Source organism: Astatotilapia calliptera, chromosome 20 (genome assembly GCF_964374335.1).
Source record: "Astatotilapia calliptera chromosome 20, fAstCal68.1, whole genome shotgun sequence".
Taxonomy (NCBI): Eukaryota; Metazoa; Chordata; class Actinopteri; order Cichliformes; family Cichlidae; genus Astatotilapia; species Astatotilapia calliptera.
The window spans coordinates 10,446,720-10,474,051 of NC_137441.1; the positions used below are offsets into that span (position 1 = coordinate 10,446,720).

The 27,332-nt window shown below is 39.5% G+C and overlaps 2 protein-coding genes across 2 annotated transcripts; both read right to left on the reverse strand.

The window, feature by feature from the left end:
• Positions 1–3,273: 3,273 nt before the first annotated feature.
• On the reverse strand, positions 3,274–6,174 carry LOC145423122 (acidic mammalian chitinase-like). The gene is made up of 7 exons (XM_080295303.1): positions 5,294–6,174; positions 5,018–5,183; positions 4,739–4,863; positions 4,158–4,281; positions 3,863–4,045; positions 3,640–3,756; positions 3,274–3,443 (listed from the first exon to the last, which is right to left on the reverse strand). The coding sequence occupies exons 2-7, from the start codon at positions 5,171–5,173 to the stop codon at positions 3,291–3,293; spliced, it is 858 nt and encodes a 285-aa protein (XP_080151429.1). The 5' UTR covers positions 5,174–5,183; positions 5,294–6,174; the 3' UTR covers positions 3,274–3,290.
• A 3,168-nt stretch (positions 6,175–9,342) lies between these two features.
• On the reverse strand, positions 9,343–26,763 carry nfascb (neurofascin homolog (chicken) b). Its single transcript, XM_080295297.1, has 28 exons — positions 26,308–26,763; positions 25,479–25,623; positions 24,516–24,643; positions 24,310–24,415; positions 24,016–24,206; positions 23,534–23,656; positions 22,221–22,439; positions 20,990–21,101; positions 20,644–20,831; positions 20,429–20,560; positions 20,189–20,332; positions 19,103–19,214; positions 18,850–19,013; positions 18,606–18,753; positions 18,326–18,450; positions 18,134–18,235; positions 17,809–18,006; positions 14,908–14,978; positions 14,589–14,811; positions 14,029–14,144; positions 13,057–13,267; positions 12,798–12,920; positions 12,385–12,558; positions 12,053–12,184; positions 11,736–11,805; positions 10,967–10,978; positions 10,802–10,837; positions 9,343–10,663 (listed from the first exon to the last, which is right to left on the reverse strand). Exons 3-28 carry the CDS (start codon positions 24,589–24,591, stop codon positions 10,432–10,434), a joined length of 3,540 nt encoding a protein of 1,179 aa, XP_080151423.1. The 5' UTR covers positions 24,592–24,643; positions 25,479–25,623; positions 26,308–26,763; the 3' UTR covers positions 9,343–10,431.
• Between the last annotated feature and the right edge of the window lie 569 nt (positions 26,764–27,332).

Genomic DNA, 27,332 nt, shown 5'->3' on the forward strand with positions numbered 1-27,332 from the left:
CATAGGCCTGAACCCCCTCAGTGAGATCATTAACAAGACTGGCTACGGATACCGACTACGGAACGGAGCAGTTGTCAGCCACCTCCTGTACATGGATGACATCAAGCTGTATGCCAAGAGTGAACGAGACATCGATTCACTGATCCACACTACCAGGCTATACAGCAATGACATTGGAATGTCGTTCGGACTGGAGAAGTGTAGTCGGATGGTAACAAAGAGAGGGAAGGTAGTCAGAACTGAGGGGATTGAACTACCAGAAGGCAACATTGCAGACATAGAGGACAGTTACAAGTACTTGGGGATCCCACAGGCGAATGGGAACCATGAAGAGGCCGCTAGAAAAGCTGCAACCACCAAGTACCTGCAGAGGGTCAGGCAAGTCCTGAGGAGTCAGCTGAATGGTAAGAACAAGATCCGGGCCATCAACACGTACACCCTGCCCGTGATCAGGTACCCTGCTGGGGTAATAGGCTGGCCAAAGGAGGAGATAGAAGCCACTGACATAAAGACAAGAAAGCTCCTTACCATGCATGGAGGGTTTCACCCCAAATCCAGCACCCTGAGGCTGTACGCTAAGCGGAAGGAAGGGGGCCGGGGACTGGTGAGTGTCAGCACCACAGTCCAGGATGAGACAACGAACATCCAAGAATACATTGGGAAGATGGCCCCAACTGACCGAGTGCTCAGTGAATACCTCAGGCAGCAGAAACCCAAGAAAGAGGAGGGAGACGAGGAACCATCATGGAAGGACAGGCCCCTGCACGGTATGTACCACCGGCAGATAGAGGAGGTGGCTGATATCCAGAAATCCTACCAGTGGCTGGACAAAGCTGGACTGAAAGACAGCACAGAAGCACTAATCATGGCAGCACAAGAACAAGCTCTGAGCACAAGATCCATAGAGTCTGGGGTCTATCACACCAGGCAAGACCCCAGGTGCAGGCTGTGTAAAGATGCCCCAGAGACAATCCAGCACATAACAGCAGGGTGCAAGATGCTAGCAGGCAAGGCATACATGGAACGCCATAACCAAGTGGCCGGCATAGTGTACAGGAACATCTGTGCCGAGTATAACCTGGAAGTCCCGAGGTCAAAATGGGAGATGCCCCCAAGGGTGGTGGAGAATGACCGAGCTAAGATCCTGTGGGACTTCCAGATACAGACGGACAAAATGGTGGTGGCTAACCAACCGGACATAGTGGTGGTAGACAAACAGAAGAAGACGGCCGTAGTGATCGATGTAGCGGTTCCGAATGACAGCAATATCAGGAAGAAGGAACACGAGAAGCTGGAGAAATACCAAGGGCTCAGAGAAGAGCTCGAGAGGATGTGGAGGGTGAAGGTAACGGTGGTCCCCGTGGTAATCGGAGCACTAGGTGCGGTGACTCCCAAGCTAGGCGAGTGGCTCCAGCAGATCCCGGGAACAACATCGGAGATCTCTGTCCAGAAGAGCGCAGTCCTGGGAACAGCTAAGATACTGCGCAGGACCCTCAAGCTCCCAGGCCTCTGGTAGAGGACCCGAGCTTGAAGGATAAACCGCCCGCAGGGGCGTGCTGGGTGTTTTTTTCATATATATATATATATATATATACATACAGTGGGGCAAAAAAGTATTTAGTCAGCCACCGATTGTGCAAGTTCCCCCACTTAAAATGATGACAGAGGTCAGTAATTTGCACCAGAGGTACACTTCAACTGTGAGAGACAGAATGTGAAAAAAAAATCCATGAATCCACATGGTAGGATTTGTAAAGAATTTATTCGTAAATCAGGGTGGAAAATAAGTATTTGGTCACCTCAAACAAGGAAAATCTCTGGCTCTCACAGACCTGTAACGTCTTCTGTAAGAAGCTTTTCTGTCCCCCACTCGTTACCTGTATGAATGGCACCTGTTTGAACTCATCATCTGTATAAAAGACACCTGTCCACAGCCTCAAACAGTCAGACTCCAAACTCCGCCATGGCCAAGACCAAAGAGCTTTCGAAGGACACCAGGAAAAGTATTGTAGACCTGCACCAGACTGGGAAGAGTGAATCTACAATAGGCAAGCAGCTTGGTGTGAAAAAATCAACTGTGGGAGCAATCATCAGAAAATGGAAGACACGCAAGATCTCATCCCGTGGGGTCAAAATGATCATGAGAACGGTGAGCAAAGATCCCAGAACCACACGGGGGGACCTGGTGAATGACCTGCAGAGAGCTGGGACCAAAGTAACAAAGGTCACCATCAGTAACACACTACAACGGCAGGGAATCAAATCCCGCAGTGCCAGACGTGTTCCGCTGCTGAAGCCAGTGCATGTCCAGGCCCGTCTGAAGTTTGCCAGAGAGCACATGGATGATACAGCAGAGGATTGGGAGAATGTCATGTCGTCAGATGAAACCAAAGTAGAACTTTTTGGTCTAAACTCAACTCGTCGTGTTTGGAGGAAGAAGAATACTGAGTTGCATCCCAAGAACACCATACCTACTGTGAAGCATGGGGGTGGAAACATCATGCTATGGGGCTGTTTTTCTGCCAAGGGGACAGGACGACTGATCCGTGTTAAGGACAGAATGAATGGGGCCATGTATCGTGAGATTTTGAGCCAAAACCTCCTTCCATCAGTGAGAACTTTGAAGATGAAACGAGGCTGGGTCTTCCAACATGACAATGATCCAAAACACACCGCCCGGGCAACAAAGGAGTGGCTCCGTAAGAAGCATTTGAAAGTCCTGGAGTGGCCTAGCCAGTCTCCAGACCTCAACCCCATAGAAAATCTGTGGCGGGAGTTGAAAGTCCGTGTTGCTCGGCGACAGCCCCAAAACATCACTGCTCTCGAGAAGATCTGCATGGAGGAATGGGCCAAAATACCAGCTACTGTGTGTGCAAACCTGGTAAAGACCTATAGTAAACGTTTGACCTCTGTTATTGCCAACAAAGGTTATGTTACAAAGTATTGAGTTGTATTTTTGTTATTGACCAAATACTTATTTTCCACCCTGATTTACGAATAAATTCTTTACAAATCCTACCATGTGGATTCATGGATTTGTTTTTCACATTCTGTCTCTCACAGTTGAAGTGTACCTCTGGTGCAAATTACTGACCTCTGTCATCATTTTAGGTGGGGGAACTTGCACAATCGGTGGCTGACTAAATACTTTTTTGCCCCACTGTGTGTGTGTGTGTGTGTGTATATATATATATATATATATATATATATATAAGTTTAGGAAATTTTGGAGAAAAAAACCTTTTCTTAACTAGAGATGATGACACTGATGAATATTAAAGTGTCCATGTTTATACTTTTTTCAGTTTACCTGAATTCAAAAGAGTGCGCAGATAACTAATGAGAGGATAATGTCCCTGTCCACAGAACTGTCCAGCAAAGTCATCGAGATCCAGAGACCAGACAAATGCTCCTCCAAATCTGTTGTCTTTCACATACTGTGCCTGTGAAATATAAACTGTGAGTTGCAATTTAAAACTACCACATTTCCACCAGTGCACAATCCAAAAGTAACCAAATGTGACCAAACTTTACCTGATGTCTGTACTACTTTAAGAGCAGTAAGATATAGCTTCCAGTTAATAAGAACATTATGATTTGTTTTGTATTATCACCTTAAACATAAATTGGCATTGGTACCTTGATTTCAAAGCTCTGCCTGTTATCAAAGCCAACCCACTCATTGCCCTTAATGGCATAGGGCACCTTTTGCTCATCAATCCACTTTATGCTGCCTGTTTGGATGAATGTGCAAATCTGTAGAGAAGAAAATAATACTTCAACACCCTTCACACAGTTTGCGATTTATGGAAAACATTGTGGTGTAATAAATCTGAACATAAGCTGCTTTATATTAGCTGACCTCGTAGTAAGACCAAAACCCAGCTTCACGGGTGTAAGGCCCAGCGCTCGCTGGTCCTGTGGCTGCAGCTCCAAGACCATTAGCAGCTGTTGATGTGGTGAATGTGCGTCCATATGTGGGGAAACCGACTAAGAGCTTTTCCATAGGAGCTCCCTGGTCCCTCCAATATTTCATAGAAAAATCCTTTGAGAGAAAAAAATAGTATATTATATAATATTATTATAATGATATTTTATAGTGATATATATATATATATATATATATATATATGAATGTTGATGAAAGTTTCACTCACCACATTGTAATATATGTTATCACCCTGATCGACGGAGCTGCGGTACAGAGGGCTGTTATGACCAGTGAATGGGTCCCAAGCTCCGTGGTAGTCATAGGTCATGACATTTATAAAGTCTAGAAACCTGTAAAACATCACCATTAAATACAATGTAACAAAATAATATCAATAATAATAATAAGTTAAATAAGTTAAGAACTTGAACATATTTAAAGTAAAAATCCTTAAAAATGCCCATGTATTCAAACTGTAACTTTAATACTTTTTATCAGCATGTATCATTCAAGAAAAATCATTCAGTGTATTCACATTATGTAACTATCTCTCTACATCATTTTTTCATGTTATTACTGTGGTGTGCTGTCTAAGCCTTTCACATTAAGCAATGTGTGTATAGTAAATAAAACCACAGGTAGCTCTTCTGATCAAATATTTGCTGTCCCTGTAAATCTGGGACCGTCAGTGTTTTAGTATGAATTAACACTTGCATTTATTTAAGTAATCTCCAGTGCTGCAAAATGAAAAGTGGGATGAAATCTTTAGGATTGGAACGTTAGTGACTTCCTATCAAATAAACTCACTTTGACACATCGGCAATCTCGTAGCCGTTGTCAATGTTCCCCTTCCCACCGGCCACTGCAGCTGTGAGCAAGAGCCGTGGTTGTTTGGTCTCAGTAGCTTCTTTTTCAAAGGCAGCAAGTAATTCCTAGACGCAAGAATACAGTAGACAAGGATGATATTGTGCATTCATTTTAATAAGAAAGCATATTTTATATGTAAAATACATATAAAAGGAACGATAACATACTAAAATATAATGTGCATAGTATTAACAAGTATACATTGATTTCCAGACTAACCTGTAAGAGCACTGTGTATCTCTTCTTGTCCTCTGGTGGGCTTCCCCGTGCTCCAGGATACTCCCAGTCCAGGTCAAGTCCATCAAAGCCGTGCAGCCTCAAGAATCTGATGCAAGACTGGATGAATGTCTGGCGACTGGCAGGAGTTGAAGCCATGATGGTAAACCTATTGAGATGGAAAGTTTATAGATATATTGAGGTGATGATGAATTTGTTGTTGTTATGTGAAATAATGTAATTCTACAGCTTTGTGATGCTGTTGTCATGTAGACTAACTGTGCAGTGCCAAAGTTCCAGCCACCAACAGCCAACAGAGTCTTCAGCTGGGGGTTTCTGTGATGGAGATGTAGAAAAACAGGTAGATTTATAATTAAACCATGTGACTTGACAAGAATGCTACATTTTGCAAGTCCTCATTCCTCATGTCATGTAAAATCATCCAACTCTTTTTATTTGTTTACCAATTTTTTTATTCATTTAACATAACTCCTATGAAAATTTTGCATTAGAAACCCTTTACTTCAAAAATTGTGTAAGGAGTGATGATCAGTGATAGTCCTTTAATAATTCTTTGTGGTTCGAGGTGGCAGAAGTTGTCTTTAACCTGGGTTGTTTTTGGTCAGCAGGGAATGACTCTTCTGTTTGTATAAACAGGTTGAATTTTGTATAGGTCTGAAAAAAACCACAGTACTGCTAACTGGATTTTGTATCTCAGTACTGAGTCAATTTGAACCCCTTAAAACAGGTTATGTGAGGATACAGTGTCCTATTTTGTTTTAGTCAGATTCACTCCTTTCTTGTTATGTCTCATTTAATAAAAGCAAAATGCTGACTACCAAAAGCTCAACTTGAGTTTGTTTCCACAAATCATTAACATGTGACATGTCTTTTATATATGAACACAGTTTAAAATTTATCCAATTTGATGCAAAAACGAATGAAGCACAAGAATGCTACATTTGAGAAATGGTGTGTGTTTCATAAAAAAAGCTTCTTATCCTGGTATAAATACAAATATATAACAGAAACTAATATAAGTTTCTATAAGAACACTTAATACGTATAAAGATTTTTAGGATATCAGAATCATGATAAGAATGCAATAAAAACAGTGGCACACTCGTAGAACATTATCAGAATCAGAATCAGAAAGACTTTATTTATCCCCAAGGGGCAATTTTACATAATAATTTTACATAATATTTACATAATATTCATCAGTGTCATCATCTCTAGTTAAGAAAAGGTTTTTTTCTCCAAAATTTCCTAAACATATATATATATATATATATATATATATATATAAATGATAGGTTCTGTGTTCATTTAAAGACCACTGTCTTGTTAAATCTGTTTTATTTTGAGATTTTTGCATGTAACTCTTTCCTCTTTCCTCTTTATTTTGGCTGCACTAGTAAAATTAAAACAAATCTGTCAATAATTAAGTGCTTAGGGTTAAAAATTATTTGAATACCACTTCACCGTTCATGCCAGAACAGCTGCTGAACCTTGCACACTTTTGTTATTAATGATTGAGAACAAAGCCACGGTTAAAGTAATATTTCAACCACGCACCGGTTCTTGAGGGCATTGAAGGATCTGTAAAGAACATCATCATTCCACTCGTACATTGTTATCTCATTTGAAGGGCTGATTACAGAGAAGGCGTAGATCAGGTGTGTGCACAGGTTGGGGTCTACATTTTCAGGAATGTATCTCCCAGCACCCGGTCTGTATTGGGACCAGTTGGTGAAGTAGCATGCCAGTTTGGTTGAAGACACTTTTGCAAAGAGGAGAATTTTTTTTTCTCATTTTAAGTCATGTAATTCAGAAACACGTGTCAGTAATACATATAGATGATCAATACATACCAACTTGAAGACAAATCAAAAGGGACAAACCTGGAAAAACAAATATATTAGTTATTATTTTGCAGAATTTTACACTTTTGAATCAATTAGTAACTGAAATAATGATGATTTATTTACCAGCCAAGATTGTTACTTGAGCCATGTTGAATCAGTTGATCCTTTTTCTATCTGCAACATGTGATCTGCAACACCAACAAATAGTTATTTACGATAATTATTCAAAATTTCATGAATCACTGTAAGACTGATTTTGACAGAATCAAACTAACTCTGCGTTCTACAGCTAATTCTTCTGTGAACTGCTGCTACGCATATTAAAGTCACGAAAACCTTCTTGCGCTGATGATGAACTTTTCACAGGTAGTTTGACACAAATATTCTAGGGAGTCCTTTTTATAGTTCCGATAGGGCAGGGACAAAGGCTGTGTGCCAACAAAATGTAATAAATGCATCAGTCATAAGATGACTGCTTATAGCTTTTATTACCTGATAAATCTGACTCCAAATTTCTTCAACCTGCTACAGTGAAATCACCTCAGATCATTTCCTGCTGATAAGAGGACCTGATAACATTGTGAGCCGATGCATCGTATTTTACAGAACATCATGATCATACTGGTTTCCATAGAAATGTCTTGATAAACAGCTAACAACAAACTTCAAAGTGGTCTTTCGTTTAGTTACACACTGTTGCTTCGTGTTATGCCTCAAATAAATTAGCGCTGCAGCTTTGTATCACTTTTGTAAACAATGAGATTATTAATGATGAGATTATTTTATGAAGTAATTGATCAAATAATTGATGGTTTATTTAATAATTTGGATCATTTGGTCGATAAAAAATAGTTTGTTGGTGTTTATTTGCAATTACAAATAATCAGTCCGAAACCCAAAGATGATCATTTTTCTGTAATTTTTATATGATAAACACGTAATCACCTTTATAAATGAGATGTAATTGATAAAATAATTGATAATAGAGGTTTAATTAATGATTTGGATCATTGTTGTAGTTGTTCAGTTGTTGTTCAGTTGTTGGCATTTATCAGTCCCAAGCTTAAAGATGAACATTTTCAGAAGGATAAGAACAACAAGAAAGACAGTTTCAGGATATTATTAGATGTTTTTCCTCTCACAGAAAAACAAAAGAAAAACAAAAAAACAGCTTATTATTTTTCTTTAATCTCAACATATATTTTTCTAAATAAAAAACTTAAAGTAAATTGATAAGCTCAGTGAATGTTATTATATGATACATGATTAAAAACCTCCAAAGGATTAATTTTTATCTAGTTTTGGAACCTTCTGATCCAAATCTAACATCTTTGATAATTTGAAGTTCATTTAACATTGTTTTTCTTTCAGCTCTCTCATAGTCTTGAACCCTTTAACATTACCAGCTAACCCCTAGGTATGCTTGATTGGAGGGGCATGACAAAGATAACTCAGAGCTATAGCAGATAAACCAGAAAGATTTTAGATAACATATCGTTTTGTCTTTAAGTTAATCCCCAATGGTGTAATGATGGATTACAGTGAACCTGCCACATCGTAGTGAATTGTCCAAGGTTCAGGGGAATTAAAGTGTTTTTATCTTTTTAGTGCAATTTGTAATTAACAGTCTCTTTCAATTCGATTTTTTGTAATTTTAACACCATCATTGAGCCTTAAAACGACCTCAAGTGAACAAGAACACATGATATAATATATGAAGTCAATATTTATTTAACAAAAATCAAGCCAAAATGCAGAAGCAGTGTATGAAAGATTAATTAGATTCTAGATTCACCTTTAGGAGCAATAACATATTAATGTTTTTCTGTATGACTTTCAGTCATGCAGCCTCTCACATCATTGTGGTGGAATTTTAACCCACTCTTTTTTTTAGTGTTGCTTAAGTTCAGTTCACTTTCCTGTTTGTCATAGCATTTGGATTAAGCTGGAGGCTGGACTTTGGACCATTGCAACACGTTCATTCTGTTGTTTTTCAGTCATTCTGTTGTAAATTTCATGGTGTGCTTGAGGTCATTGCCCTGTTGCATGACCCAATTTTGACAAAGTTTAAGCTGACTGGGAAGACCACCAACTGTCATGAATGTTTTCCACTTGTGAAACATCCTTGTGGACAATTAGAATGATAGATTACACTATGAGATAAGTATATATATATATATATATATATATATATATATATATATATATATATATATATATATATATATATATACTTATCTCATGTGACTGTAACATCTGGACATGTGTGCGTTACTCATGTTCTTTCCACTCTGCAATAACATGACTGAACATTATTTTGTGGTTATGTGTTACAGTGGTTAACCCTAAATTGATGTTAAAAGCTAACTCTAAGAATGATAATAAAAGAAAGTTTTGGGTATCCCTTTAAAATTCCAAGATACAGAAGCTGGTTTCAATATTTAGTCATATGAAACATCCTAGAAATACTTTCACTTTATTTAAAATCAGATATAACAGTCTTAATACAGAGGTGGCATTAGTAGTCAAAAAAAAAAACCCAAAAAAACCTGCTGTTACATAAATATTAATCATTTTTACTGTGAGTGAAATTAGGAGACCGGTTCATGTGTGACCTCTGATTTTATAGTTGATTTATGGCTCACAATTGATTCCTCAAATGGTTTGACATCTTGTTTCATACAGAATCAGATTTGAAACTGACAAATGAATTGTTAGTCCATGGAGAGATTTTATTTTCCTTTATTTGTAGTTCCCTTTTTGTGGCACAGTTGCGGACACGATAACCTCCATGTCTGTGTGGGTTATCTCTGGGTAGTCTGGCTTCCTCCCATAGTCCTAAGACAGGCATGAGGTTAGGATATTTTATTATCTAAATTGCCCATAGGTATGAATGTGACTAGTTGTCTGTCCTGCATTTTAGCCTTGTGACAGATTGGGCACCTGTTCAGAGTATAGCCCACCTGTCACCCTAGGACAGCTGGAATAGGCTTTAGCCCCCTTGGCGACTGTGAATTGGATAAGCAGAAAAAAAATTGAATTGATAGATGGTTCCCCTTCAGGTGAAAGTAGGATACTTCCCTTCTATGAAACTGCAAGTATTCAAAAATAATAGATTTCTTGAAATTAGCAGGAAAAAAAAATGATAGAACCAATCTAGATCAGTCCTTGTAACCCATTTTTATCAACATGATAAACTGTTCCACTTCCATCTCCTGTGATCCGCAGCAAGTGTCTCTTTCCTAATAGGATAACTGAACAATGTATATTTGTATTTTACAAAAGAGATAAAAGCTTTGTTTAAAAAGAAAATCACATCTCTATAGAAAAATTATTCCAACTTTTCTACATTTTATTCCATAAATGCCTGAAAGTTGTGCTGTCTGCAAGGATAGGGAGGGCTTAAACAGCACTTTACTCTCAAGCTGTGTCCTGCTGACAAATAAAAGTTCCTCCAGGTTCTAAATTGAAGGTGGAGGATGCAGGGATAGTGAAACCACATGACAAATAGCTCTGTGTATTTCAGAAGCACAGTCTGACATCTGAGTGTTAAGCCAGGGAATAGATGGTATTTATTGGTGAGTGCAGCTCCAGACTTCCACCAAAGTCCAACTCCCTGACGTCTCTCCTGGTTCCTGTGTACTGGCCAATGAATGAGCCATCTTCATTGAATGGTATCTCGCCCCCTTCTCCATATTCCACCAGACTGTCATCGCTGTCTGATCGCTTCATCATTGCCTCAATAGATGGCTGACCTCTTTGAAGCCCTCGTTCCTCTTCTCTACAAAAAACAATGAAGGAATGAATGATTAAAAAATAAATAAAAACTCAAGATATTATGGAAAAGATAAAAAAAATAAAATGATTCAATCTTATTATAAAGTAGTTGTAAAGAATTTGCAGTACTAAATGATCATACCTGCGAGGGTAGGGGAGAGTGGACACACGTGCTATTCTAAAATATGAAAAGAATTCAGTGTGTCAGAGGACTGACTACATATTGCAAGTACAAATACAGTTTTTGCATCTTTCCAGGATCGCACAGGTATAATATCAAAGTGTCAATATTTGTTTTTTTTCATACCTTTCAAGGGATCTTTGAAAAAGAAAAGGATTGAGGTTTTGGAGGGGAAGGGTTTAGATAGAAAAGGCAGAGTAAAAAAAAGAAAAACACAGATTAATGTAATTATGATCAAAGAGTTATTATAAATCAAATGAAAATAAGATTTGAACCTGTGCATTGTGATGCTAAAATCTAATCAAAATTAAAGATACCCAATGGAGTTTTAAATCAACATTAAAGTTATAAAGAAATAATGGTATATAAGTATTTAGTTCCCTGCTGTTCCACTGATCACATACATGCAGAAGGAGGGTGCAATGTGCTAGCAAAATAAAATGTTAAGTGTAACGTGTTTATGATGAAGGACACGGGAACAGCAGTTCCACTGGGCAGCTTTAATTTATGAAACCAAGAGAAAAATGCACAGGAGCAAATGGATAATAGGTAAACAAATAGGCTGTTTTTATCTAATTTTTCAGGGTTTCAAAGTTTTAATTTTAGTTATAGTTTTCAACAGTGATAGTGTGGTGCAGTGTTACAGTATAACAATAACAAACATAATACACATCTTCCTTGTCGAGTATTATTACTGTGCAATTACAAAATAAATTACATGACTTAAGAAACATTGCAAACATTGAATACTTTGTAAAGCAGTTTGGTAAGATAATATTATTTACTGATTTGAGGTGTTGTTAAATCACAACTTCCCTCAGGGAGAAGCAGTAAAAGTTTTTGTTAGTGTCTGAATTTAAAAATTCATTCATTTTCCAGAGAAGGTAAAACTTACCGATAATCAAATGATCCCTCCTGATCTTTGTCATCCACCGGCTCCAGTGAAATGTCCTTTTTATCCCGTACTGAAATAGTACCAATGAGCTTTATTAACACCATGGAGCCTGAATATGACTATAACTAACAGTTTTTTTGATAGTTTGTATTTCTTTTTAAAAAATAAATTAATTGTTTGTTTTATACTGTATTAAAATTTGGTAAAACATCCCAAATGACAACACCCAAGATGTTTTAAAATTCTATTCAACCAACACTACAAAATGTAAGGCCTTAAAATTTTTCTACAGATACAGTTAGGCATCACCACCCTACCTGGGTATTTTCCTCCTCTGCTCCGCTTGATGAAACAGACGATGAGAAGGATTAGCACGATGAGAGCCACAGCGCACATTATCCCAATGAACCAGCCCTGAGTGGTGATATCCACCTGATCCTGAGCATAAACTGAGACATGCAAGGGCACACATCATTAAGTAAACCAACGTGAACATAGTCATTTAGTGTTTATTTTATTTGTCTGAGTAGGTGGCTCTAAAGTGTTGTGATTTACACATTTGCTGGGCATGTGCTGAGCTACTTGCTGTGACCCCTTGTGACAATGGAGCAGCTTTAAGCAGTTTTAGCTGAAGAAAGGACTTAATTACTCTCTGTAGTATAGTGGGGTGATTCCTCTGTATGCCATTCGCCTATCCCTAGGCGAGTTCGTGCTGCCACAGAAAATCTGTATCGAGTGTATCGGTCATATCGGCGGATTGAGAAGCTTGTCACATTAGGAGGAAGCTCTTCAACTCGCAGCTCCTCTCCCCTGGTGGCGTTCACTGTGGAGAGAGTGGGCATTTCCTTTTATAGGGAGAACTGTTGATACTGGTGCTGAGCTATTAACTACCTCCCCTACTCAGAGAGTGACTATGCAAGTGTTCATAAGAACGTGCTTTAGTCATATTCTGATCTTTGAGTGCTTATTTAAGAGCACTGTTGAGTTACATAGATGAGGACCTTTGCCAGCTTTACTAGAATAATCAGATTCCTGTTCTTTCAGAGTGTTTTCAGCTCATACCTGTCTGGTACTTGAGGGAATACCCAGTAATTATGCCATTGGGCTCTGCTGGCAGGCCCCAGTCAACATAAATACTGTCCAGATGTCGCTGTTGGATCCTGAAGGATCTAGGAGCAGATGGTACTACAGGAGAGAACACAGCAGCAGATGATAAACATACCAGGGGGAGGAAAAACACATTAATTTGTGAATTGCTTGTGATTGATAGAGGCTAATCTCTAAAATTATTGTTTTGTTGACAAAGTGGTAACACTTTTACCTCCTTCAGGTGTTGAGAAATGTATGTTATTACTTTGCGGCCCTTCGTATCGACTGTTTGCCACAACTATGTACATTTTGTAGTTGCTGTAGGGAATAAGCTCATCAAGGACCCCAGAGGGGTCTGGGCCATTGATAGGAAATTCTTTGGACTTCATCCCTCTGTCAACCCAATGCCACCTCAGCTGGCTGCTGTCCCTCCAGTAGTAGACCTGAGAGACGAGCGACAACACACATTTTAGATCTTCTGCTCTCCAAACAAGCAATCGAGTATTCACGTTACATAGCAACATGAAACTCAGTAATCTTTCTACTGTATGATTTTATCAACCTAAGCTTGATTTCCTCTTAAGATGGCAAAAGCAGATAAAACAATGACAGACCAATTAAGCCAGAGTTTCTTTTACATGAGGGTAAAGGTTTTTTTTTCCTTGAAATTAGCCGAAAAGATAGATAAGTTCATACATAAAAAATTATATTATTATTCAGAATTTCAGTAATATCTAATGTATAGTGTAACTGATTAATTACTGGATGGTCAGGCCCACTATTTAATATATAATGTGGTTGCTGCAAGCTGCTCTCCCGGTGTACTGATAATACAGTGAAAAATGAAATTTTAGAAATCAAATGATAAAGCAACAGCTCAAAATGTAATTTAACTGAATGGCAATTATGGAAAATGCAGAATGGGTTAACTGGGTTAGCTTAAAAACTGTTTTGCATTTGATTCTTTTAGATGTATAGTATATAACTTTTCACACAGAGCACACTCTGAGACTTCTTTCTCAGCTGGTATTAATGTTTTAGACACCATTATATCAAATGAAACCTGGCATATTTTAGTCATTTGATTGCGTTCATCACCAGCTGCATTTCATTAAATTAAAATGATTAAATGCCCTTAGTTTTGAATGTCAATAAATAAAAATGTAGTGCAAATTTACTGTCCATTATCAAATGCTGAATTCACCTTGTATTCTTTCAGTTCTCCCATAATTGTGTCACTTGTCACTGGATCCCAGTGTAGAGTCACCTGAGTGCTCTCGATGTCGGACACTCTCAGGTTCAGGGGTGCTGTTGTTGGGCCTTGGGGAAAACAGAGATGGCACTGAATTTCGTCTTTGCTATCAGTGAGCATAAAACATGTAATGACAAAAACCGTTTTCCTCCGAAATTATTCATGATTCCCTGCTTTTGTCTCACCAGGAATACTTGGATGTAAACTGACCTCATTATTTGAGATTCTGCCCATGTTAATACTGAACACCCACCATTATTGTAAATTGAATATCAGCTGACAGCCAGTCTGACAAAAAACTAAATGCAAAAAATTAATCAGGGGAACAGTCTGGCTTTAGATGGTGCTTTATACCAAATTAAAGAAAGTCTATCTATAGAACAGTTTGTAATCTCTAATGTAGTGAAGCAGAGAATCTACCGAAGTACAATGAAGTTCACCAACATGTATTGATTTCCTTCCAAAATTCCTACTCCTTACTATGTTATGATAAAAGAAATGTAGGTACGTACGGCCTTCACCAGAATAACCAATGACAACAGAAGACTCTGGTCCCAGCCCAAAGTCATTCACTGCCTGGACTTTGATCTCATAAGGAGTAAAGGTATCCGCATCATAGATGTAATATTTTAGCCACTTAGTGGTTGCATTCTTCCACTCCTCTCGAGAATCTCTCCTTCTCCACCAGACCAGATACTTTAGATGGGGTCCATTCCACTCTCTGTAGGTTAGAGGCTAAAAGCATGTTTTTATAAAATTAGAAAGCTTTATTGTGCGAAGATATGTGAAGATATTAGTGATAAATAAAAGGATTATGTAAATTCTGATTACCTCCCAGCTGATTTCCATGTTATTTCTCCATGTACCAACGCCTTTTAAATTCTTTGGGATTATATCTGGAGCTGTGCAAAAAAAATGAACACAATTTTGAAAAACTGTTTGTGATTCAGAGAGATACATTTACTACAGTTGAAACATAAGCTAGCTAGCTAATGGAACCTAGCTTAGCATAAAGATCAGAAGTTGGGAGTTGGGAGGTGCCTGGTTTTGCAAAACATCTAAAAGCTTATTTCTGGGACTTTTAGTGATTAACTTATTACTTGTCATTTATTTACTCAAAAGGAAAAATAACTGCAAAAGTAACAAATCTTTTTTTATCACTCGAGAACAAGACCCTGAGATACATAAACTCCTCCACTTGGGGCAGGAACTCGTCCCTGACCCGGAGTGGGCACTCCACCCTTTTCCGGCTGAGGACCATGGCCTCAGATTTGGAGGTGCTGCGAACCGTTCCAAGGCAAGCTGGAGGCCATCACCCGATGAAGCCAACAGAACCACATCATCTGCAAAAAGCAGAGAGGAGATCCTGAGGCCACCCAAGTGAAAGCCTTCCGCCACTTTGCTACACCTAGAAAATCTGTCGATAAAAATTATGAACAGAATTGGTGACAAATGGCAGGCCTGGCGAACCCTTCACCCACTAGAAACGAGTCTGAATATTGCCGGCTATGCGGACCAAGCTCTTGCAATGGTTGTATAAGGATTGAATGGCCCGTAGCAATGGGCCAGACACCCCATACTCCTGGAGCAAGCCCGTGGGACACGGTTGAATGCCTTCTCCAAGTCCACAAAACACATGTAGACTGGTTGAGTCCCACAGGCTAACCAAGCCCGATAGGACTCCTTCTTCAGCTTGGTGGCTCCCCTCACCTCTGGGGTCCACCGTTTGGTTCGGGGATTACCACCACAACAGGCACCAAGTACCTTGACGCCGTGGATCAGTGCAGTGGCTTCGGCAATGGAGGTGCTGAACATGGTCCATTCGGACTCAATGTCCTCAGTCTCCGTCGGAATGCTGTTGAAGCTCTGCCGGAGGTGTGAATTGAAGATCTCGTGGACTGGGGCCTCTGCTAGACGTTCCCAGCACACCCTCACTGTATGTTTAGGCACGCCAGGTCTGTCCAGCGTCCTCCCTCGCCACCTGATCCAACTCACCACCAGGTGGTGATCAGTTGACAGCTCAGCCCCTCCCTTTACCCGAGTGTCCAAAACACATGTCCTCAGGTCTGGCGATACGATTACAAAATCGATCATCGACCTGTGGCCTAGAGTGTCCTGGTGCCACGTGCACTGATGGACACTCTTATGTTCGAACATGGTGTTCATTATGGCCAAACTGTGGTTTGCATAGAAGTCCAATAACAAAACACCGCTCGGGTTCAGATCCAGGAGGCTGTTCCTCCCAATCACGCCCTTCCAAGTCTCACTGTCATTGCCCACGTGAGCATTGAAGTCTCCCAGTAGGACAACGGAGTCCCCAGGAGGAGCACCCTCCAGTGCCACACCCAGGGACTCCAAGAAGGCTGGGTACTCTGAACTGCTGCTCGGCGCATAAGTGCCGACGGCGGTCAAGACCCATTCCCTGACCCGAAGGCGAAGGGAACGAACCCTCTCATCCACTGGGGAGAAACCCCAATATACCAAGCCCAAGGGATACCACGATACCCACCCCAGCCCGCCGCCTCTCACCAGGGGCAACTCCAGACTGAGACAGAGTCCAGCCCCTCTCCAGGAGGCTGGTTCCAGAGCCCAGACCATGCGTTGAGGTGAGGTCACACACTATCTCAGGCTCCTTCCCCACCAGAGAGGTGACATTCCATGTCCCAATTGCCAGTCTTGGAAGCCAGGACCTCCGCTCCTGGCTCCTGCCCGGCTCACATTGCACCCGACTCCTACGGTGGCTCCTGCGGGTGGTGGGCCTGCAGGAAGATGGGCCCATGTCCCTTTTTTGGGCTGTGCCTGGCCGGGCCTTAGTCCATGGGGCCCGGCCAGGCCAGATGCTTGCCCTCGGGCACCCTCCCCGGGCCTGGCTAAAGGGCGGGGCCCCTGTGACCCTATCCCGGGCAGGGTGAACTGTTCCCTCGATGGTCTTTTCATAGGGATCTTCTGAATTGCTTTTTGTCTGGTCCCTCACCCAGGACCAATTTGCCATGGGAGACCCTACTAGGGGGCAAAAGCCCCCAGACAACATAGCCCCTGGGATCCCTGGGACACAAACCCCTCCACCACGATAAGGTAGCGATTTGTGGAGTAATGATTCAAATCTGTAAAACATGGTGGAGACTCTGTCATGGTTTGGTCCTGCATTTCAGTCAGCAGTGTTGGAGATCTTGTCATGATTGATGGAATTATGATAGCATAAATGTAATGACAGATGAGCTACCGTATAATCTGGAAAGCATTTGATTGGCAATGGCTTCATTATTCAGCAACGCCAATGATCTCAAACACACAACCAGTGCACTAAAAGCATACCTGGATAGTAAAACACACAATGGAACACTTCAACCATGGATTGGCCTCCCCAGAGCCTGGAAAGCTACATTATTGAAGCTTGTAGGGATCTTCTTGACAGAAAAATAAAAAACTGCAAATATCCAAAAAGAGAACTATTCTAGAAGATTTCCTATAGAAATTACATTAAAGCTTGCCTAAGAGAGTTCAGGCTTTGTTAAATAATAAAGGTGGTCATACCAAATACTAACTTTGAAGCTCATTAGACTTATAAAAACTTTGTTTTTGCCTCATATACTGTATTTCCACACATTTACAATTTTCCTAGCAAAATATAAAGAAATAAGAGGTACTTCAAAACTTTTGCACAACATTGTCATATATCCCAGTCTTTACTCTGAGTATTTATTGTCCCAAACAAAAACATATGACACCCACGTGCACCGCTGGTCTGAAAACGCTTAGATGGACGACTAGGGCGACTAGCTCCAATTTCGTTAATAGCGATGACTCTGAACTCATAGTACGTAAAAGGTATGAGATGCAAAATGACAGAGTTGAGGTTCCCTGGGTACGTTGAAAGATTTCTCCACTTTCCAGGCAACCAATCATCGTCGTCATACTGCACTAAGAACTCTGCGAGAGAACAAAGAATGCAAAAACAACCAAAATGCTAGTCAATACAGCAAAAGAGTCCTCAAAAATGGTAATAATGTTTAAAAAAGTGTTTACTTTTGTAATTTTTTGAGTTTTCATCTTTTACCTGTTATGGGGCTGTGGTTGCTATCTCCAGGAACCCAGCTCAGTCTTACAGTACGTTCATATGGATCAGATAACTCCAAGTTAGTGGGAGGATTTGGACGGTCTATAAATAAATTAAATACAGAAATAATTAAAAAGACATTTCAGCATGTCATATGGTTGATAAAATATCTTTGGTTTCAGTGTTTCATACCCATCACCATTAGGTGTGCTGAGGCAGATTTCTGTTCAAGCTCACTCTTGATGACACATGTATAATTTCCCTCATCGCCTGTGTTTACATTAGTAATCACTAGATTTGATTCATCCATTGAGATTCTGAGAAATTGAATAAAATTGGTGAGACCTAGAAGCTCATTTGATTACACTGAAACTAATAATATGAACTTAGTTGCACAAACGGGCCTCATATATGTACTCATATATGCATAAATGTACTTTAATTAACAGTAAATAATACACAATAATCCTACCTCCAACCAAGAGTGAGATGCTTTTTGTTTTTCAGCCAAGTGGTTGTGATAGGAGTCGTGACATCTGCTGTTACACCACACTCCAGGCGGACATCACTTGCACGCATGACTTTCATACTCTGTGGTCTTGTGACAATTAATATGGGTTCTGCAAACAAAATAAATACAATAATGTACAATGAAAAAAAAATTATGTCAAATTTTATTGCCAATTCAATTATTTTTTATTTTAATGACTCTTCACCTTTGACCTCTACTCTGACTTGATCCTCATCTCTCCCTGCAATGTTGCTGACTACACACACGTAAGTTCCTTGGTCTTCTATCTTGATATGTTTAATCTCCAGAGTCCCATTGCTGTGGGTTTTAAAACGATTTCCTTCAAGATTTCCTTGCCCATATTTGGACCTGTGTAAGAAGAAGCATGGACATATGTTAAGACACACACTTACTGTGAGTGGATTTATAAATCATAACAGTGTCACACGCCATCTTACCATCTCAACTCAGGCACTGGAGAACCAAAGTACTGGCAATCTAAAAAGGTACGACTACCCTCAGTCACTTTGATGAATTCATTTCTTGCCCCAAGGATTCGTGGCGTTGCATCTATGGGAAAAGGGAGCAACTGCAGCATCATCAGTGATTATTTGACTTCAATATGCACCCAGTATACTCTCCCATGATATAAAAAAAAGCAAATTTGGCCTAAACAATGCATCATGGCAAGGACACGAGCGGTAGAAAAACGTGTTATTTCTACCTCAGATAGGGAATGACCGGTCCAAAATGTGATTATTTAATTAAACCCTCATCTGTAAGAACTGAACTACATAATTTGTTAAGTATTTTGCCATTGTTGATAGATGTGCATGGTTGATTTTATTACTCTTTATTATCCTAAGCCTATACTGAACTGCAAATCTTTAAACCTGATACACATAAAAACTCAATGTTACGTCAAAACAATCGGCAGCGAAATTAAAGGATTATTATTTAAATGTAATATTTACTATATAAAATATGGAACTGTGACTGCCTATTGTGCTTAATAAATTGACCTATTACATTTTCAAATGTAGTTTTGAGTAAAGAAAGTTAAAAAAAAATGCTAACAAACAGTTTCACTCTCCTAAAGAGTAACTTTTCAAATGAGTAATTATAAATCGGTGTAAAGCAGGGGTCTCAAACTTAAATGAGCTGTGGGCCACTGCTGGCACTGTCATCTCATTGGAGGGCCACTTTAGTGTTCAAGTAGCACAGAAAAAAAAACAAGAAAACACCCATAAATATTTGCAAAAATCTAGCATTTTGTTTGTTTTTTAAAATATTGTATAACGAGACAAAATTGCAAACGTGAATTCATTTTTTTTTCTCACTCTTAACCAAATGAAGCCTTTTATTGAACTATCAAATTAACACACTGGTACTGGTCTTTCTGGCCAGATATGTAGCAGCACTTCTGCTATAATTTTGTTCATATTTAACAAAATAAAAATGCAGACATAAGTGTACACATTCGTTTTCTTTAAAAATAACTCTGTTTTAATTAATGTTATGAATGACAGTGGCTGGTAACTTACGTAGCACATTAATAAATGCATTGGCCAGTAAGTAGCCGTACTGATTTGAAGCATTGCATTGGTAGACAGCAGTGTTTTCAGTTGTTACACTGCGGAAGATTAGCGTTTCTCCTGAAACCTGTCTGTTAGGCAGTGGTGTAGCAGCTGAAAAAAACCCCACCAAAAAGGAAAAATAAAAGTTAGGCACAATATTTTTTTATTCATTTTTATGCCTTTTAGACAAGATCTCCTAAAACATACTTTCAATCGGTTCTCCGTTAATGAACCAGCTGATTGTGGGACGAGGAGCCCCATCAGCGCGACACACCAACCGTCCATTTTCCTCTGGTGCCAAAATCAGGTTGGTGGGTTTTTCCAACCAGAAAGGAGTCGCTGTCAAACAGAAAATATGTTATTAGTTTGGATTATAATGATCAGTCCAAACATAAAATACTCTATGTTTCTGAAGAACTCACCTTTGACCCTGACAGTTATTGTGTGCTCAGCGTAGCCTAACCTATTTTTAGCAGTGCAGGTGTATTCACCTGCATCTTCAAAAGATGCTTTTGGGATTTGAATCATTTTGTTGAAGTTCTTCACTTTCATGCGAGATGCCACTTGCAAGTCCTCTCCATCCTTGGCCCAGGTAATGTGAGGAGTTGGCCTTAATAATCACAAACAAGGCTTTACACAGGATAACTTTCATGAATTCAAGGTGAAAATACTTACACTAAACACAAAATAAACTGTTGTATAATCATTTGTAGCATAAACTTGAAATTAGAAATTTTTTTGTGTGTGTGATCCTTATTGAAGACTCACATTCCTGCAGCAATGCACTCCAGGAGCAGCTCCTCCCCCTGCAGGACCAATATTGAGCTTGATGAGCCTGTAGGAGACAGCCAGGTGGGAGCAGCCTCAACCACTGCATGAGCTTTGGAGAAAAATAACCAGAAAATCCCCGTCAAATACCTCAAACATTGAGTCATCACACTCCTCATCCAAAACAGCAAGTATAAAAGATTAATAATTAACATTTCAGCCTTGTGGCACACGGGCACCTACTCAACCAGTGAGCTAAACTAGCTCCAAAAGGAATAGGATTTTAATTTGTCATGTGCTGGTAGTGATTATATTTAGTGGCATCTTCCTGTGTTTCAAACAACATATGCTAACATCCCAACTTGTTATTTGATTAATTTTTGTCTACTGCATTTATTAATGTGCTGTGCCTGTACTCTATGTTTGGTCAACGTTTGAAATGTACCTGTGCTATTTGCATGTTATGTGTAAAGGGCTGGGTGGGTGTCTATAAAGTGGCTTCAAACAGTGACAAATGGTAGAAAGGTGATCTGGAATAAGAGCAAAATGACAAGACACGGGGCAAAATAGTATTGTGGGAGACCTCACCCCCTCCATGGGCTGTATTACTAACAGACAGAAGAAGTGGCTGACATCCTACCAGGCAGTCTAAAGGACAGCACAGAGACTCTGCCTAAGCACCAGATCCATACAGGATCCAGTTTGCAGATAGTGCAAAAATGCTATGTCCAGCACATAGTAGCAGGCTGTACGATGCAAACTTGGACAGCATACAGTATCATGTGATCATGATTATGTAGTTGAATATCTCCAGTCCTGATGGGAGACACCTCTAAAGATGGTTAAGAAAAACAGGGGTAAGGTTCTACAGAAGTTCAGCTTCCAGACAGTTTCTGGCAAACCAGTCTGAAATACCAGTGGTTGACTAGAACCCAAAGATAGCAGCTCTGATAGATAAACTAATACCAGCCAACAGCCACATTAAAGGATTAGCACAATGGAACTAAGAAGTACCAAGAGCTGAGATATTAAAAGGAGCAGATGTGGAGGATAAAGTCCAGAAGGGTCCCAGTAGTAGACCCATGTAATAGGACTATTAGGTGCTGTGAAAGGGAAACTGGAAGAGTGGTTCCAGCTGATTTCAGGATTAGATATTGTGCAGAACCTCCAAACTGAAAAGCCTTGAGGATGTAGGACATTTAGAAATAATTATGAACACAGTTATACTCACTCGTAAGCACCTTCACAACTACAGGCATCTTCTGCTGGATGACATTTTTGTACGGGAATCGGGCATTACAGCAGTAATCAGCAACAGAGTCATTGAACAACACATTAGAGAAATATAGATCTCCATTGACTCCCATGGAAACCCTGCGGTCCTGCCGCACAGGCTGCATGGTGGGGAAAGCTGTCTGAATGGGCCAGTTGAAAGGTCTCGCATATGAACCTGAAATGAAGGACAGAGTTAAAAATTCCTTATTCACATTGCTTTAGAAGTGTAATGCCAATGGTGGCCCTGAAAAGTAAAATGCACCGCAACCCAAGGAAATGCCATCAAATGGACAAATGCATCAAAAGTGCACAAAATACAACAGAAGTAGAAAAAAAGTCACGGTGGAAGCCTCAATACAACACAACAGATGTAGAAAAACACCACAAAAGCTCATAAAACAATAGAAGTTATTTAGGTGAGACAGTAGCCTGATGGTGTCATGGTACTGAGACCCAGTGGTGTGTGTATTTTAGTTTTATTTCGTGGATTATTGTATTTTTCCCTGTCTCCCGTTTTATTCTGAAAGAGTCTGCGGTGTTTTTGTGACTGTGTTTAGCTTCATGTCCCTGTGAGTCATTATGCTTAATTTCAGTCAGCTGTTTCCCCATGTGTTCTCACTTCCCCTGATCAGCTCCTGTGTATTTAAGTCTTCTGTTTTCTGTGTTTCATTGTCAGGTTGTCTGTTATTCTCTCCACAGTTTTCATAGTCTGTCATATTGTTCACAGTTTTTTCATAGTGTTCTTAGTTTTTTTTTCTAATAGTTTCTTGTTTGCTGCTGTTTTTTCAGCCAAAATAAAGGCTCGTTTTGTGTTAGAACCTGCAATTCCTCTGTCAGCTTCTGCTTTTGGGTCCTGTTTCTAAAACACCGGCACACCCCACCGTGACAGATGGAACTGGTTACAAATAATAGCAAGCATGTATTTACAGTATTATATGAATCATGCGATTAGAACACACAAAACTTTGCATCTTCATTTCCCTCACAACATAGATCAATCCTGCAGTTCTTCTCAGTGCATATCAGTGCAATCTGAAGCTGTTACATCATGCTATTATCTCCCTCTATTCTATTTTCATTATGTTTTATTCCACTTTTGTTGTGTTTTAAGTGCTTTTGTAGCATTATTCTTTTTGCTGATGTTTTCTTAGGTTGCAGTGCATTTGACCTCTTAGGGCCAACATAGATACCACATGATCAAAATCTTCCTGTTTTTGCTCATTTGACCCTAGACTTGATCTAGCATTTCATTTGGTATCAGACACTTACAACTGGACATCCAGTATGTTTCAGGTTTAAGTGGGCCAGGTGGAGGGTCACAGGACAGGACAAGTGGTAAGCCAGCACTCACCACCACAGGCTCCACAATCTCTCTTGGCCACACAGGGGGTCCTGCACAAATAGAATCAAACTCCTCTCAGCTGCAAAGTTTGCTTGACACTGCTCATTAAATTCTGGCTGATGCTGGATGTTTTGGCCCCATGCCAATTACTGGTATACTTGCTAATATTTAATATACATATTGTTGTTTTGGGTCTTGGATCTTCTGGTTTTCTGTGTTTCTAGTTGTATTTTAAGTTTAAATTTAATTTAATAAATGGAAAAGACCATAGCAAATTATTCTTTAAACAATGAAAGCCTTTTGGGATGGAAACAGTTTGTTGTCATTTATTTATACATCCCAGATATTTTTAACCAATACACTGAAGTCATTGTATATCTTTTTCACTGCTAGATTCAGACAAACTTACTGTATAATTGTAGTATGATCTTGTGGGAGTATGCAGATCCATACTGGTTGGAGGCAATGCATTGATACTCTGCCTCATACTTTTCTGGATTGTTCCGGGCATAGATATCCAGAGTCCCTGAGCGCCTGCGCATTGACACCTGAGAGTCACGTGCCACATTGAAATACTTCCCATTACGCCTCCATGAGAAACTTCATAAATGAGCAAATGAAAAAAGGCCGGGAAAAAAAAATCAGTGGTTTGCCAATCTAAGTTTAAAAAAAAAATCAGTTCAGTGGATTATTTAGGTCTTACATAGGATGAGGGTTTCCTTTGGCTTCACACTCTATTACCATGGTCCCTTTGGGGTCAACAATGTGCTCTTTCATTGACTGCTTTATGATAGTAGGGGGTTGTCTGACTGCAGGCAGAGAAATAAAGTCAGTTTAAGAAGTAATGTGAAAAAACAATTCATAGACATAAATTTACAACTAGCCAATGGTCTTAAGATATTCGCTTACCTTCGAGAGGGACGTTCAAAGCCCCAACACTCTGCCATAAAAGTAGCAGCAGCGCTGGTTTGACCAGTGTCCCCATCTTTATATTTCATTTAGTCCAGAATTGATTGTGGTCACCTATTTCTCTACTCCTAGTTTGAACGAAAAGTAACACAAGACATCTAGAAGACATTACATCTTGAACAAATTATAAAGTGAAGAAAACATTTTACTCATAGTTCACAATCTAAACTGTACCTAAGCAAATATACTTTCAAATTTTCCTGTGACAAATGATAGCCGTATATTGTAGTTATTATGAGTGGCGCTTGAGGTGCAGTTATGAGATTTTTTAAAAAGTATGGAAATAAGACAAACATAATTTTTGCTACACAGTTTTGTATTTTTCTTGTTTGCGTGAAATACTGCATAATCTGACAGTCAGATAGTACATATCTGAAACATGTGACAATTGAGTCTAAGCATAATAGGGTGGGAATAACTGGTTTACTATAAAACAATGTAGTATTAAAACTCTATTAGCATTAAACTGTTTTCTTTTTAAGGAAAAATCTTGTAGATGTAGTAAGTAAAATATTTCCCATTGAAAACCTAAAAGAAGTGACATAAAATTGCAGTATACGTGATGTGTATTTGTACTTAGAAACACTTGTTTAGAAGCTGCTGCTGTGTTAGATTTACTAACAGAATATTTTCACAACTGCGAGCAAACTACACAAACAACACAATCTGTGGTTATTAAGCTGTCTACAAGTGACTGCCTCCCACATATGTAAATGAATCCTCCGAATGCCTGACAAGAATAAATTGTGGTTAAGTTCATGTTGAAGGTCGAATACAATTAATCTGCCAGTGTGAACAAAAACCAATTCATTCGATGCCTATATTTAAAACTGTTTGCTATTAATATGTAATGAACTGTGGAATGTGTCAGGACTTCGAAACAAAAAAGTTATGCGAACCTACCTCACTTGTGCCAAATCAGGGTTTTCTCCTCCCCATCTCTGTTACTTTCACACAGCAACAATAATCCAATGACTTCAGGAAATTATTCTTGTTCTTGCAGTGTAGAAATTAATACTCCAGCCCTTCAAATATCAGGTCAAGAACCCTAGAGGAGTTCATACACATCAGTAATTGAGTTTCTGTCCGTCACTGCCACTTACACTCTGCCCACCCATCTCATGAATAATGAATGAGCACCACACAACACCTCCACCTCACCCACTTCACTGCTCTGACCAGGCTGTCATAATGCTGAACACTTCATCAACGTGGTCACAAAACTAATTTTGCACAATAAATAAATTGAAGTTCAAAGAATAACTTTTAAAAAATGACTACGGTATATCAAGAGAGGCTTGTCACATGGTTGAGCATATTTTGGCAGCACCTGTATTTTCTTCAGCTGAAAAATGTTTGCTTGATCCGGTGTGAGCAAAATCTGTTTAGTAAAAATGAGGCTGGACCACATGAAAGCAGAGAACAACCCAGATTCTGTACAGTTTGCATTCTTGCTGGTTATGATGACATCAAAATGTGGGCTTTATTGTTGAATGCAGAGAACTGGGAAGCAGAGCATGAAAGCAATATCTGTTTCCAGTGTATGAATACTGCATCTGGCACATCTCGTATCACATGACATCCTGACAAAGGCAATTGAAACAAGACTAATGTTTTGTTTTTGTTTTTTTGTTTTTCAAAATACCAATTATGATTTGATTGACTTTTTGTGAAAGAGAGTTTTCTACACTCAGTCATTCACACTCATTGGAAAGCAGGAAAAGGTCATTACCATTCATCTGAGAAAATCCTACGGGGTAGGCGGAGAGCAGTTTTCTTTTCTAGAAGGTGCCAAAGATGCAGGAGAAGCTGTATTTGTGTTAGACAAAAGCCATCTCACGGCTGTTGACAGTGTCCTGACCTGTGTAGGCTTTCAGGCATTCACATGCTGCATGTACAGACCAGCACCGACTGGATAGAACAATAGCTCGGTGTTGAGGTGGGGTAATATGAGGTGGCACTGCAACCTAAGGATTAAAATAAAAGTATAGTCAAAATTTGTATTTCCAAATCTTTAAAACTAAATATTATGATTAAGTAGTGCTTTATCATGGTAATAGATTTCTTTTCTTTCTTTTTTTTACTGAATAAAAAGCATTCAGAGAAGAGAGAATATCAGTGCATCTACAATGGAAACCATTACAATCCTCCATTAACATCAGAAACACATCTTGACTTGGCTCACATAGGACACAAAAGCACAAGGGGTGTGTTAAGCCCTTTGGCTCTCAGAATAAGCATTTTCCCCCCATAGATTGGACTGAAGCAGGCCTGACAGTGAGCCGTGATCAGTGCCATGCACCAGATTGCATGGCACTGAGGCAGACGAGGCCAGCTCGGTGACGACAAAAAGGTCTCTATGCTCGTAGGTCCCCTTTGGCACGAGTGCCCAGGGCTCGGGTAAGAGCAGATGGCATGTGAGAGGGAGTGTTCAACCACACAAGATGCTTGTTCAGAGTCAGAGCACCTATCGTTTGCGCTTTGACGTCACTGCATCAGAGAGAGCAGAAGAATAGGATGGAAAGAAACTTCTGTTGAGCAGGACACAGTGCGAAATTACATCATCACCACTGTGCAGCCAAAACAATACTGCCTCACTGAGCTGAATACTCATTTTATAGTTTGATGAGCGCAAACTGTAACAACATTTCTCCCCCAAAAATGTCCATGTGGAAAAAATGCATACACTTTATTACGAAGAAGTGCTCAGTTGAATGAAATACAATATAATATCTGTATTTTTTTTATATTTGTATG

Coding starts and splice junctions, on each gene's coding strand:
- LOC145423122 (XM_080295303.1), bottom strand. CDS start 5,173: ATGGCTTCAACTCCTGCCAGTCGCCAGACATTCATCCAGTCTTGCATC. Junction 4,864..5,017: donor GATACACAGTGCTCTTACAG/GTTAGTCTGGAA, acceptor TCTTGCGTCTAG/GAATTACTTGCTGCCTTTGA. Junction 3,444..3,639: donor GGCAGAGCTTTGAAATCAAG/GTACCAATGCCA, acceptor TATATTTCACAG/GCACAGTATGTGAAAGACAA.
- nfascb (XM_080295297.1), bottom strand. CDS start 24,591: ATGGGGACACTGGTCAAACCAGCGCTGCTGCTACTTTTATGGCAGAGT. Junction 19,014..19,102: donor CCAGTGCCTGAGTTGAGATG/GTAAGATGGCGT, acceptor CTTCTTACACAG/GTCCAAATATGGGCAAGGAA. Junction 12,185..12,384: donor ACCCCACTATACTACAGAGA/GTAATTAAGTCC, acceptor TGCATGTCTCAG/TTTATGCTCAGGATCAGGTG.